The sequence below is a fragment of the Schistocerca cancellata genome, chromosome 5 (assembly GCF_023864275.1).
Source record: "Schistocerca cancellata isolate TAMUIC-IGC-003103 chromosome 5, iqSchCanc2.1, whole genome shotgun sequence".
Classification (NCBI taxonomy): Eukaryota; Metazoa; Arthropoda; class Insecta; order Orthoptera; family Acrididae; genus Schistocerca; species Schistocerca cancellata.
The window spans coordinates 738629126-738644136 of NC_064630.1; the positions used below are offsets into that span (position 1 = coordinate 738629126).

Here is a 15011-nt window from a genome sequence, read left to right on the forward strand (position 1 = left end):
GAGAGTCCGGGGAGAGGGAGGCGGGGAGAGTAGGGGGAGAGGGAGGCGGGGAGACTCGGGGGAGAGGGAGGCGGGGAGAGTCGGGGGAGAGGGAGGCGGGGAGAGTCGGGGGAGAGGGAGGCGGGGAGAGTCGGGGGAGAGGGAGGCGGGGAGAGTCGGGGGAGAGGGAGGCGGGGAGAGTCGGGGGAGAGGGAGGCGGGGAGAGTCGGGGGAGAGGGAGGCGGGGAGAGTCGGGGCAGAGGGAGGCGGGGAGAGTCGGGGGAGAGGGAGGCGGGGAGAGTCGGGGGAGAGGGAGGCGGGGAGAGTCGGGGGAGAGGGAGGCGGGGAGAGTCGGGGGAGAGGGAGGCAGGCAGAGTCGGGGGAGAGGGAGGCAGGCAGAGTCGGGGGAGAGGGAGGCAGGCAGAGTTGGGGGAGAGGGAGGCAGGGTGGGCGAGGGAGGTAGAGTGGGGGATAGGGAGGGAGTTGGCGGCAGGCATATGCCATCCCAAGTCTACGATGCAGGCCGCCTGCTGCCAAAAGTGAAACATGGTGTGGTTCGTTGAGGTTTTTGGCAGGTATTCCATGGGCCCCATACTCACTCTTCAAAGTCGCATAACTGCCAAGGATTATGTGACCATTTTGGATGACCAGGTTCATCCCATGATCCAATGTTTGTTCTTCAGATGACAGGACTTCTATTTATCCATTTCGAGACAGCTGGAAGTTGTTTCAACAGCAAACGGCTTCTGTACACTGTATTAAGCATGGTAATGTGTTAAGTTTCTGGTGTTCCGTATTTCTGGCCACCCCCTGTATATCGGCCATTGCCTATCAGCCCAAAAGTTTTAACAGAAGTGGCCATCTGGTTGTCATGAAAAGTTGTTGCCATTTTATCAGAGTAGGAGGGAGGTAGAGTGTGGGAGAGGGTGGGAGGGAGGGAATTAAATTGTGGGAGAGGGAGGTAGAGTGTGGGAGACGGTGGGAGGGAAGGAGGTAGAATGTGGGAGAGGGGAAGATGGAGGGAGCCAGTGTGGGGGCGAGGGAGGGAGACAGTGTGGGGGCGAGGGAGGGAGACAGTGTGGGGGCGAGGGAGGGAGACAGTGTGGGGGCGAGGGAGGGAGACAGTGTGGGGGCGAGGGAGGGAGACAGTGTGGGGGCGAGGGAGGGAGACAGTGTGGGGGCGAGGGAGGGAGACAGTGTGGGGGCGAGGGAGGGAGACAGTGTGGGGGAGAGGGAGGGAGACAGTGTAGGGGAGAGGGAGGGAGACAGTGTAGGGGAGAGGGAGGGAGACAGTGTAGGGGAGAGGGAGGGAGACAGTGTAGGGGAGAGGGAGGGAGACAGTGTAGGGGAGAGGGAGGGAGACAGTGTAGGGGAGAAAGAAGAGGGCACAGGAATAAAGATGAAGGGAGAGGAGGGAGAGTGGGGGAGACAGTGGGAGAGTGGGGAGGGTGGGGGAGTGCGAGGTAGGGACGGTGGGGGAGGGGGAGGGAGCTGTGTGGGGAGGCGGGAGAAAATGGGGGGGGGGTGTACAGGGATACAGATGAAGGGACGGAGGCAGAAGAATCTGCAATAACCTAGTACCACTTTAGATTTTTCTTCATCTTCATAAACCTAAAAAGGATAATATATTTTGCGAGAAGAAATCCAGACAAGCCAAAAATATATACAGTATGCACTGACAATGAACCAGGTGTCATCGAAACTCACTATCATGTTTACTTTGCATATTTTTTTTTACTGTGGTGTCAGCCTTCAGATGATTAAACAGTTCTGACACCAAGCAAGCAGTATTGTTTTTGACACTTATGGTTGCGGGTTACTATACCACAATGTTGCAAAACTTACTTGTATAGAAATGCTTTGCAGCACTTACAATGTGAAGCTGCCACTGAGTATTCTTCTGGGGAATGCGGAATAAAAACAGGAAATATTGTCACGTTTCCCTCAAATAATTTATATAATTAACTTAACAAACACTGTTTCTGGCCTTGTTTCACAATTTTATTTTTAATATTATTGCACAACCTAGGTTTCAGGTTATAAGCCCATTTTTAAGTACATTACCGATTCCCAAAGATGATGTGCATTACCATCGTTGGGACTCAGTAATGTACTTGAAAATGAGCTTATAACCCAAAGCCTAGGTTGTGCAATAACATTAATAATAAATCTGTGAAACAAGGCCAAAAACACTGTTTGTTTAGCTAATTTACAATATTTCATTAAGAACCCACAGTTGATTCAAATAAAATAATTTATATAACTGCAGTCTGTATCTGGTCACATTTAATGGCCTCAAACCTTGTGTCACATACCCATATGTTTCATTCTCATTAGCTTTCCATTTCTTGTTATGAAGGTTCAAACCACTGGTCCCAAGGACAAAACAAAGATTTATGTTCCTGCAATGTTTTGGAATTGATACATGGAACTGTTTACAAATACCCATGCAACTAACAAAACAGCATAAAAAGGAACAACTTTACACTGTAATTAGAGTCGTCATATTTTATCAACAATCAAAATATGTAAAGTTCTTCAGCAACGATTACAAACAATTCAGTCAAGTATATGTCTGATATTCTACTGCTGTTAACAGATGACATTAAGGAGTTCTCTACACCCAGGAATCTAACAACATTTTGAAAATGCTGGTTTATTGTGGCAGCAAAAGTTACCCTAGTTTTAGAAGTCACAAAATTGTACTGGTGTGATATTACAAGCTAGAGGTTGCAGAAACTCTACGATACAATTCAATGTATTGTATTGGTACCAAGATCTACTGAGTTCATCTGTTAATCCCATCCTTTAAAGCAATACTTTGTTCATTTGCTAGCGAACTACATAACATTTACCATGCAGGAAATAATGAATCTAAGAAATCCATATTAAAGGATGACAATAAAACTTCACATTTATCTGACACGTCATAAGACAAAGAAATTAAATTTTTCTCACAGGTCATGAACTGCATGCACATTTGGAAACTGTATGTTTTTTGAACTGACTTTCACAATATAATAAAGTTGTCAAGATAATTAAAGAACTCTACCCAATGTTTAGAATTAATAATATAAAAATATACAGGGTCAGCACAAAGATTATAAAAATTTATAACAGAATAACCATTTGACATAATGACTTTTATTTGATGCAATTACATAGGTTAATAGTTGTTGTGACCAATAGATGGTGCTAGCGCTCTACAACACCGATGTGGTCTGTTAGGTCAGGTTAGTTGCTGGCGAAATGGCGTCGAATCAGGAGAAAGCACAGTGTGTGCTTTGGTTTCACAAAACGAAATCGCCCATCAGTGTTCAGCGTAAATTTTAGGCTTCTTATGGACACAGCCCTCCTGACATTTAATCAATAAAGTGATGGTATGCAAAGTTTAATTAAACAGGCATCTTTGAAGATCGTCCTCGAAGTGGCAGGCCTCGTGTGAATGATGCAACTGTTGATCATGTTTGGCAATCATTTCAATGGAGTATGTCTAAATCAACTCGTCAAGCATCACATAAACTTCAAATACCGCAAGCAAGTGTGTTGAAGATTCTTCATGAAAGGCTTAGGTTGCATGCTTACCAAGTGCAAATCGTGCAGGCCTTGCAACTGAATGATTTGCTGACATGTATTTGCAACTGAGATTGTCAACAGGATTGATGGCGCTAACAATTACTCAAATCACATGTGCTTCACCAATGAATCCACCTTTCCTGTCAGTGGAATGGTAAGAAGGCATAATGTTTGTATATGGGGTTCAGAGTCTCCACATGCTACTGTACAGTTACAGAGAGACAGTGAAAAAGTGAATGTTTGGTGCGGCCTCATGCATAACAAGGTATTTGGACAGTTTTTCTTTGCGGAAAAATCCATTGCCGCTAACATTTACTTAGATGTTTTGCAACAGTTCATTGCCCCACAGTTAGTGAAACTCAACCACGGATACTTTTCCAGCAAGATGGAGCAACCCCCTCCCACTGGGCTTTGATATTGCATGATTTCCTGGATGAAACATTTCCGGATTGGAAGGAACAGTCCAACACCCTGGCCACCCCGCTTTCCAGGCATTAAGCCCCTTGACTTTTTTTTCTGGGGCTATATCCAGGACAGATTCATCATCACACCAGTTGCTAACATCGACAAACTGAAGGCTAGGATACAAGCTGCTGTGGGTACTGTGACGGAACACATGTTACGAAACACCTGGTGGGAACTGGCATACTGCCTCGACATTCTCCGAGCTACCCAGGGAGCACACGTAAGTGGTCTTTCTTTTTTTTAAAAAAAATGTAGTAACACTAACCTATGTAATGGCATCAAATGTAAATTATAATGTCAAATGGTTATTCTGTAATAAATTGTTATAATCAGGGCAAGACTTTGTGCTCACCCTGTACTTTATGAGAGATGCTGTTAAACACTCTCGTGAAAGGTCGAGACCATGACAGTATGTAGTAGAGATGGGGGATCCGCTCTTGAACTAATTCATAGAGTTCAATCTTTCAAAGGAGTGAACAATCAGTGATTCAGAAAAAAAGAACGGTAGCTCCAAACGTTTCCCATGGCAGAGAGAGAGAGAGAGAGAGAGAGAGAGAGAGAGAGAGACGGAGCATATCAGCAGCGCCTCTGCTGGTCAGAGCACAGTGCACGCCACACAACACAGCCAGCGCCGGCCTCTGCCCTGCTTCTACCTTGGCTGCCTGCATTGTGCAGTGCCCCATTGGATTTTGTGTTTCACATATGCCGTGCCGTCTCTGTGCGTCGTCTGCCGTGTGCAGTGTCTGGCGCAGCTTAACTTCGCATCGCACTCTGTCGGCGATTGTTTCAGTCGCACATCCTGCCCTCTGGGCAGTTGATGCGAGCAACAGGACAGAGAGCCACCTAGCGGATAACATAGGAACTACTTGCAAAAACCTGCTCGCAAGGGAACGGACGATTTGTCTCGGAGCGGGTGAATTCACCGCTCCCACCACCCTCGGAACTCGCCCGCTCAACGCTCACCCCACCATCTCGACTCTAGCCAGAGCGTTGAGTAAAGCGACTCAGGTGTCACTCTGGTCTCTGCGGTCTCAGCTAATGCAGTAATACAGCTCGTGGCTCGACCCAGCGCCTCTGCATCAGAGTTCGTCCCCAATGGATATTGTTCTTCGTAGTAATACCGCTATGTATATTACATTATTATGTTATGTATACATCAATTGTTTTTATTTTATTTTTATTTGTTTAAACTGATTAGATTAGGTTCCTGATGACTCCTCTTACTATAGGATTTTTATTATGGACACTCGAATTTACGCTTTAATTACGAGCGAACCGATAAACGTATCGCAAAATGTGATACACCAATATTTTCCTTGTTTTATTCTGCGTAAGGCTATATGCAGCACTTTCGTTTTACTGTCAAATTTTTTTTTTTCTTATTCTGGTACGGATTTTGCGATTTTAGGCGTCTTCGGAAGGAAACGTTCACTTTAAAAATATATGGCTTGCGATGTATTTGTATGAGGTTAATGAAATTTTAATACATTATAGCCAAATATATTGTTAATGTAAATCTCAAGTTACAACATTTTCCGATCACCCAAAAAACCACGATAGTGCAAAATAAATCAATAATCAAAAACTTTGTCATATCGTGGAAATTTCAATAAACAATACAAAATTCTTACTCATTATCTGTGTTACTTCAAAATAGGATCAAATAAGATCAAAATACAGGTATAGTACTGGAATAAACCAAGTTTAAAGGGCAATGTGCCTTCCATTTATTTTCTATTGTAAATGAGTGGTGAGTCATGAAAAAGAGCTAATTCATTTCAGGGAGTGAACAGTTCTGATCCAATCTCTGAAAAGAACAGTTTTGCCCATCTCTAGTATGTAGGCAATATTTTCAGAAATCGTCTAGCCACAAATAAGATCAACACTACAATAAAATTTCCAAGGTTGGTATTCTATGATGCAAATGGTAACTTTGGTGTCAGGAGCCCGAAAGTTCAACAGTGAGTTTCAAATCTGATGATGGAATGTCCTACAATTATGTGTATAATATTTTGCTCAAAAGTTTATTTCAAACATTCCACAAGTCACTGCTGCATATTCAGAGAAAACACACACACACACACGCACACACACACACACACACACACACACACACACACACACACACACACACACACACAAATGTGTGCACATGAAGATGTATATAATGGATGGTGTGGAAAGGAGAGACAGAGTATGCAGGATATAAGGAAAGTGGAAGGGAAAACAACAGTGATAAGAGATAGGGTGGAAGGGAGGAGGACAGGGGAGTAGTGCAGCGGTGAGAAGGAGTAAATAGGGGAATGAGAAGATGTTTTCGTATGAAAGAGTGGGGCAAAATAGGAAATGGTATTGTGATTTTCAGAGGAGGAGATGGGATGAGGAAGATGAAAGAGCAGAGAGTGAGGGAGAGTTGCAAAAGTGTGTAGGAAAAATAGGGAGAGAGAGTTCAAGATGAGGTTAAGAAAGATAGGGAGCAAGAGTTCAAGATGAGGTTAAGAAAGATAGGGAGAGAGATGTGAAAGTATGTGAAAGTATGTGAGAGATGTGAAAGTATGTGAAAGTATGTGAGAGATGTGAAAGTATGTGAGAGAAAGAGTGTGTTCCATGAATTAGAATAAGTGACTGCAAATCTAACTTCTCAAGTACAGCACCAGAACAGAATTAGAATGTTGGAGACATGCCAACACTGTCTGTGGCACTAAACCAATTATCAAAACACTGCTCCATGTTAAGTTACCTGTTTCTTTCCATTTGTCTAGAGAATTAGTAAGCACTATTTTGTGCAACTAACACCTTTTTCAGGTACTGCAAAGGTAAGTCACAAAAACGATGTTATTTACCGGATCTACCATAGTGGAATACTATAAAAAGTGAAACTTATTGAAACAGAGGTAGTGTATGTATGGACCAGCTGCCGAAAGAAGAACAGCTGAAGAAGAACACAACATCTAGAATTTAAAGTGGCATTTTCACTCCTGTAGCACCTTTTTTTTCTATTTTTCACTTTTTACCTGATTAAGAAAATTGTAAGTAATCCAATATCTGTGTATACAAGGCATACTCCAGTTTGGGTAGTTAATGAGTAGTCTCTACTGCCTCAGGGTTGGTGTTCCATTTTTTTTTCCAAATCAATTAAGAAACTGATTAAAATAAAGGAAAAACATTTGATGGTCATATCTAATACTACCTCTAATATGATATAATATTTTCAACACAAATTCAAAAGACATCAATAATGAACACAAGAAAGAAGTATAAAATAGGCCCAGCACGTTTTTGTTGGCTATTGTGAAAATATTTTTACCCTTTTAAAAGTACTTGATAGCTACGAAATAGCAATTCCAAAAATTTCTATGCACCAGCAGGTCATAATAATTAAACAATAATTTTTAAAAACATTGAGAATAATATGTTAGATGCAAAACCTTAACACACCAACAATAATAATCAGTACTCCCAATCAGTGCACCACACATTTGATAACCTTATTACTACTCATATAATTTCATAATGTGAAATGAATAAATTGAAAAGCATTTCAAAGACAAAGAGAATTCTATGTGGCGCACTGATCAATAAAACATGCCTGCACATTTACACACAAAATATGTTTAATATGTTTTCACAAAAGCCCCCCCCCCCCCCCAGAATGAACAGCTAACATTTATCATATAAGATGCTTCTCTTATATAAAAATATTTGATTTTATATTAATTCTAAAATTATGCCTTTTAATTTATTCAAGCAATGAAAAGAGCAAGGTCAAAGCAGAGCAATAATCTGCTGATAACGCTCTCAGCCGGCTATTAGCAAAATTAACTTAATCAAACCACAGCCTCACAAACATGTGAGAAAGAAACAGAACAGGAAATCAAGACTATTCAGGGAATTCCAATTGTCGGGAAACTTGGAGCTGCACACAAATGGCAGGTGGACAGATGTGTGCACTAACGTGCGAGCAGTCGTGTGCGTGAGTGATGCGCCCCTGCCCCCACTCCCGGGCACGGGTGGATCGCTGGCTGCTGTGTGAGGGGTGGTGAGTCACTGTGCCAGGACCGTTGACCGTCGCGTCGATGACACTCGGGGTGCTGCGCTGACCTGCAAACCAGTAACCACATCTGCTGCTCCTCCTGCAATGCACAAGCGCAGTACCTACCGTAGCACAGTGGGTTCACCTCATGGAACCTTACACGTGATCCCCTGCAAGCCCTTAGCACCAGATGGTCTGAACTCTGCTAAGCCTTCCGCCGATGAGATGAGAATGCAACAATCTGAACAGCAGACCGACACTCTCTGTAGAACCCACTTAACTTTCCCGTCCCATAAAATGTTAATGTTTAAAATAGTGGAACTGAAAGATCAGTTTCCACTTATATTAATTTTTAGTATGAACTTGCAATCTTAAATGAGCACATTCAGCACCAGATTGTACTATTCATCTTGCATCTGACTTACCATTCCAAGGAAATAAAAGAAAGAAAGTAACAATGCACATTTAAATATACGCAGCAGATTTCATTAAAGTGATTCAAAATTATACACAGGACTGAAAAGACTTAAGGCATCTGCACCTATTCAACTCTTAAAAACACAGAACGAGAGCAAAATATGGAGATATGTGCTGAACTAAATGTAACTTTTTTTTTATATCTGCTATTTCAATCCATGCAGACATCAGATAACTGTTATTTCCTTTCACAGCAGGGGACCTACATTATTTTCAATAGGACTTAACACAGTAAATAACTTAACATAACTATGTTTTATGACTTCAAGAAAATGTATATAAAGTGAAAGCAGTGATGCCCATTGTTTCACGCAGAGTAGAACAGGTAAGACTCTTCTGTCACTGTAAAGCTATTTCAGATGCTCAAGAACAAGAGTTACAAATCTTTTATTCAATTCTGAATAATATTCTGTTCATAAAGTTACATAAAATTTAGCACATATTCCAGCGTGTACACAAAACAGGGCAAACATGAACTATTCAAATGGCACTTTCTACCCCAACCATTTATCTGTAATGCTGGCACTGAATGTGTTGTATAGAAAGAAAATAATTCCCAAACAATTACTGAAAACACAAAGGGTTTTTATTAACTACTAAGACAAAAATCTTTTGCAACCTAGCAACTCTTATCCAGCCTCTGAGATGCCTACATCGAAGGGCAGATACCTGGTGATCCAGAGAACATCATCTACCCTCCCCATGACCTTCCTCCAGTGACTCACCTCGGATGCTGTGATGGGACGAGTGATCTGATGACTGCTAGCTGCTGTTGTCCTCCAGGTGAGACGCCAGCTCGCAGGCCGCATCTGCACACGACACATATGCGCTCCGCAACAACTGAACTCCTGCTAGCTCACATGCCTCACTCAGTCACCACACATTATTCACAAAGAAAACAAATTACTTTTATGTTTCAATTATGTTTATTTGAACTTAGTAACAATTGGATAGAAATACTTTAAAACAATACAGTAACCATGTTTGTCATACAACTTACTGACAAAATAGTTTTAATGGCCACTGTTTGTCATGTGCTTAATGCTGGGAATGTATATTACTTCTGTGTATAAAAATGAATCAGACACTGAATTTTCCTGATTGCTCGGAGAGAAAAAAAGGAACACTGAAGACCAAATACACACTTATTCAAAATACTGTATTATAGCTGATAACAACACGGTATAAATACCACTACCATAAATAATGAAACTTTAAGAACTTTCAATTTGTATTTATTTACATTTTTCCATGAGATAAAACATTATTTTATGAAAGACAGTAAAGATTTTTGTAGTTTACAAAATATTTGGATTTGCACTACACAAGAAAACTAAATAGCAGAAACTGTTTGAAAAATAATTTACATCTTGCTATTTTATATTGTTTGTGTGTTCTCCATATCTATTATAAATACTGATAGAAAAAAGCTCCAGAATGTAACATGCAAGGAGTAAAATGAACCTAACAAAGAAGAATTAAGGACAGTGATTATCTTAATTCATATGCAGTATGTATGATGGAAAGATGTTTACAATCGATAACTCAAAGTACAGAGAGAATTAGGATGAGGGAACAACAGAAAACCCTTTATAACAAATTTTAAACAATTTTACAATTTTGCTGCCCTATACGTGTGCAAGCAAACAAGTGTCCCAGTATTTAAGGATGAGCAACGAATGCAGTTAATGAGACCATTCAGAGTAAAAACAGTATGTAAAACATTGAGGCAAAGTACATTCAGAAGCAGATTCGTGTGCTTTCTATTATTAAACCAATTATGCAACATTCCGTTCTTCCACTACACATTGCCTTTTATCCACTTATGTCAACTGTAAGTAAAGTATAAAATGTCTCATTAGACATTCAGAGCCTTTCATCAAATCAAGTTATTTTTGTCAGTAATTAAATGAAATATAGGGAATTTTCAATGATTGTAGCAGGTATGAAAATAGTTTATGAGTACATAAAATTGCTGAAGTGGCTGCAACAGAATCCAGCACTTGGAAACATTTGTAGCATGGGCTGTAATCATACTCTTAAGGACAAGAAACTTTTTAACTAACTTGGCTAGCAGAAGAGTAGATGAGTTTTTCTTTGTTTCTCAATAGCTATCTACCATTAAATCTTGAGAACTGTATTTGTGCCCTATGGTTTATTTAAAATAACACATGTAGTAATGGCTTTGCAACTTCAGCATATGGAGTAGCATCAAATGACAATCCCTAAGTAGCTACCAAAAAAGATGAATGTCAGTAATCAGACAAGAACCTAAAACAGCAAACGTAAGTACCGAAATAGAACATAAATAAGAAAAGCTTAAGAGAAGTTTCATACTATCATGAGTACCTGCAAAATAATCAATGAAGAGAGACAAAATCCCATATATCTGGCTGTTCACAGCAACATTATTGAGAAAATGGTTACATATACAAAAATATTCAAAATTATATCCCTGTTTGACTGCTCACATTGCCCAGTAATGTGTACACACTGTGTGTGTGTGTGTGTGTGTGTGTGTGTGTGTGTGTGAGAGAGAGAGAGAGAGTGTGTGTGTGTGTGTGTGTGTGTGTGTGTGTGTGTGTGTGTGTGAGAGAGAGAGAGAGAGAGAGAAAGAGATGGGAGGGGGGGGGCTACGCACAAGAAAGTTAAAAAAGACAGGCATCTATTACGAATGAAGGTACTTAACAAAGTCAGGATACACAGAAACAAGACTATATCAAAATATTTACATATTAATTTGCAGTCACAAAATTGGTCATCGAAAAGTTGCTTCTTCATGAGGGAAGAAAACAGGAAGGGAAAATAAAAAGAACACAGGAAAGAAGTTATGGAAACATGGAGAAAATGATTTATAATTCTTTCCTTTCTCAGTTAATTTTTTGGAAAAAGTATAGTATTCCAAAAGCCCAAGTCCTACTATGTATTGTTTGTTCCTATAGGACCAATGACAATTTGGTCATTAGTGAGCACAAACTTCGTTTCTCTCAATTAGGTTGCATTTTTACTTTCTTGTTTACACAATATTGCATTTTTGTACCATGTGTAGCCACTTACAAACTCTATTTGTGGAGGCAACTGTACACTGTGTAAAACCACAGAGACTAATAACACAGTCCATACAGAGGGAGGTGACAAGAGACAAGAGGGGCATCATGAAATGCACAATTTCTGAACTGCTAACTACTGTGGTGCCCTGCTGCATTAACTCTTGTGTTGCACTTCAACCACCTAAAGCTTACATCTCTCTGTGCTCGCTCTGCTTCCCCCAACCGACCCCCCTCGAAGCTGTTGCCGAGTTGAGGACTATCGCTGCTGATGGTGGTGCCAGTAGCGATGGTGCTGTCACTGCTGATGATGGTGCTCTTTTCATTCTGAACCTGTAACAAAAAATTGGCCAGGTGCTAGTAGGACCAATGCTCTGAGGCATCTGTACAAACTTAATTATGTATACAGACAGTTCATCCATCCAAGAAACCGAGAATATCAATGAATCTTGCCAGTTATCGACATTGGTACTGGTAAGATATCGGTCCCAGGAATTCCGAGACTTTAGAGAGTGTTCCAATTTCATAAGGAGAAATCAAAAAGTTTCTGTCTCAGGGCAACCCTGAAGTCTATATGCAACACAGTGCAACTCCAATGCAGGTATACAAACATCAACATGTAGGCAAGGGATTATTGTGGAATACATGTCTTTTCAACATGTGTGTGGTAAATACGGAAATGTTAACTGTGGCGACATTTTTACCAAGTGTGTCCAAATGGGACCAACATGCTGTTATTTTTTCTTAACTGCTGAAGGACAAAAAGAAGACATTGAGAATGAATAATGTGCAATTAATGCAAAACATAAAGCTAACTGTGACAAGGGGTGCTGCTGCTGCACGATAATGCTCTTCCCCTTGTCGGAACTATCATAACACAGAAGTTAAGCCAACTCAAGTCAGAGACAGCCAAGCACCCATCCTACAGTCCTAATCTTTCCCCATGCGATTATTACACAATTGGCTCCTTAAAAAAGGCCTTTAAGGATCGACGATCAGTGCTGGATGAGGATGTGCAGCAAGCAGTAATGGACTTCTTCAAGCAGCAAGACATGGTATTATACTGAACACGTATCTTCAACCTGATGCGTCAGTGGAATGATTGCCACAATGCTCACGGCACTTCTACATAATTGGTATACTGATACTGCACAGTATGGCCTTCGAATGGAAACTGAATGGAAACTTTTTTATCACCCCTTCTGAGTTTGATGATGGATAACAAATGAAAAAGGAATTTTTTTGTGGTGCAATTACAAATTAGCAATTTTCTGATTTTTTCCTTTACTTGTTCTATTAAACCTTGTTTCTTACCAAATTTCATGATTCTGAGATAACAGGAAGTGCCCTAGAGGTTGTAATGAGTGAGTTTGCAAGTATCAAAATTTCAAACTTTGCTGCAACATAAATGGCAGATCACTTGATAGCAATGACTTACAAGCTTCTGTTTTGCACACAGCAAAGAGACCACATACCTTAGTATGTGGCATTAATTTCAACTCGATATATTCCTGAGAAAAAGGATTTTAACAGTTGCACAGACAGACAGACAGAAAGAGAGGGGGAGGGGGGGGGGAGGTAGATGGACAAAAAAGTAACCCTATAAGAATTCAGTTTTTTTACCAACTGAGGTATGGAATCTTAAAAAAGGATACAAAGATACCAATTACAGGACACAGCTAGCAAGACCAGCAGAAAATCTGCCATCTGCTTAAATTTTGATTGAAAGTTGTTTTCAAGAATCCACAGTTTGTAGAACAGAAAATGTGAACAGTAAATGCCATTCCTTTTTCTACAAAAAATCTGGCTACAAACAAGTAATCTACTCTGGACCATCGTTTTTCATTTAGTAATGCAGCATTTGCAATATGCAAATACAGACACACCAATATTAATTAAACATACTGAGATCCCATAGTATATGTGCCACAATTCTACAGAGACCATAGGTATGAATTAATAATGGTAGGTAAAGACAGAATGGCAAGACAACTTTACACCAAATATCATGGTAACTGTTATCAACAGCAAACCAAAAGAGATTACACACATTCAGCATCTGGCAAAATCGCTAATTAAGTATATTAAGTTACCAAAACCATATACTTCGTGCATTTACTGAAATAAGAAATAGCTCTATTAACAACTAGTTTCAATGCAGAATTGGAATCTTATCAAATGCTGGTATGCAAATAACGAAGAAGGTATATGGAACCAGATGCTCGAAAACCATGTTGGTCATTAATCAGCGCAATATAAAAAATAGTTGCTTGCACAGATTTTATAGTAAAAACTATCTTAGTCTACGATGATACTATACTTTTGTCATTGATTTACACAACAATCTAAAACTGCCTAAATGACATAATGCTGCCTAACTCAGTAATAATAATACTGTGGCAACTGTTTACGACTTGTAGTTAGCATCATTAGCAAGAAGACCAGTATATCAAGGTTTTATTCCCAAACTAATGAGTGGCAATCTCTTTTGCTGGGAAATAGTCATCTTCAAAATGTGGCTCAAGAAATTTAAAATGTCAATAATAATATAATTACATTAGGTCATACGAAATCTGGTGCTCACATGGATCATGTGTTATTTACAGTAAACGATGCTTCTCATAAGATAACCAAGGCGGACTATATTGTGATATTTGGCAATTCATCTGATGTCAAACACGACAAAGGTTTGTAGTCTGTTAACGCCTTAAGAACAGGTCTATACCAACTGAAGCATAAAGTAACTGTTCCTTGCATTTCCCACATGCATGAATTGATTCTCATGTATTAACAAGGCAGCAAGAATTAAAAATTAGCATTATTCAGAAATATACAACATTAATTTCTTCATGTGTGGGTCCACAGATTCAATGTAACTTCTAAATGAGGAAACTATGTAAAAGACCACCAGAGACTGACAATTTTAATATGCAAAATGTGTTTATTCCACCATGTATGTGTATCAAAGACCAGTTATCTGCGAATACAATATATAAAAATAAATAAAAATAAAAAGTAAACAGGTTAGACACATTCATGAACATCATGATGCTTACATATTATAATTGTTTCAAGAATGAGGTTCGCAGGAGAGCTTCTGTAAAGTTTGGTAGGTAGGAGACGAGGTATTGGCAGAAGTAAAGCTGTGAGGATGGGGTGTGAGACATGCTTGGGAAGCACAGATGGTAGAGCACTTGCCCACGTAAGGCAAAGGTCCCGAGTTCGAGTCTCGGTCTGGCACACAGTTTTAGGTACGGCACACAGTTTTAATCTATCAGGAAGTTTCATTATAATTGTTGTTAAATTACTTACATAGCACTGGTGATGTGTGTGACATTTAAAACCTGTATCTGTCCCCATAGCACAAAACAGGTTTTAAATGTGACTGACACACACACACACACACACACACACACACACACACACACACCACC

The 15011-nt window shown here is 40.1% G+C and overlaps 1 protein-coding gene across 1 annotated transcript in view; it reads right to left on the minus strand.

The window, feature by feature from the left end:
• The window catches only part of LOC126188053 (serine/arginine repetitive matrix protein 2-like), a 354700-nt gene that overhangs the window by 122211 nt on the left and 217478 nt on the right, over nt 1–15011 (minus strand). Inside the window, exons 7-8 of the mRNA XM_049929488.1 lie at nt 11773–11910; nt 9256–9339 (exon numbers count right to left, since the gene is read on the minus strand). Coding sequence (XP_049785445.1) covers nt 9256–9339; nt 11773–11910 — 222 coding nt within the window. The remainder of the gene's footprint in view (nt 1–9255; nt 9340–11772; nt 11911–15011) is intronic.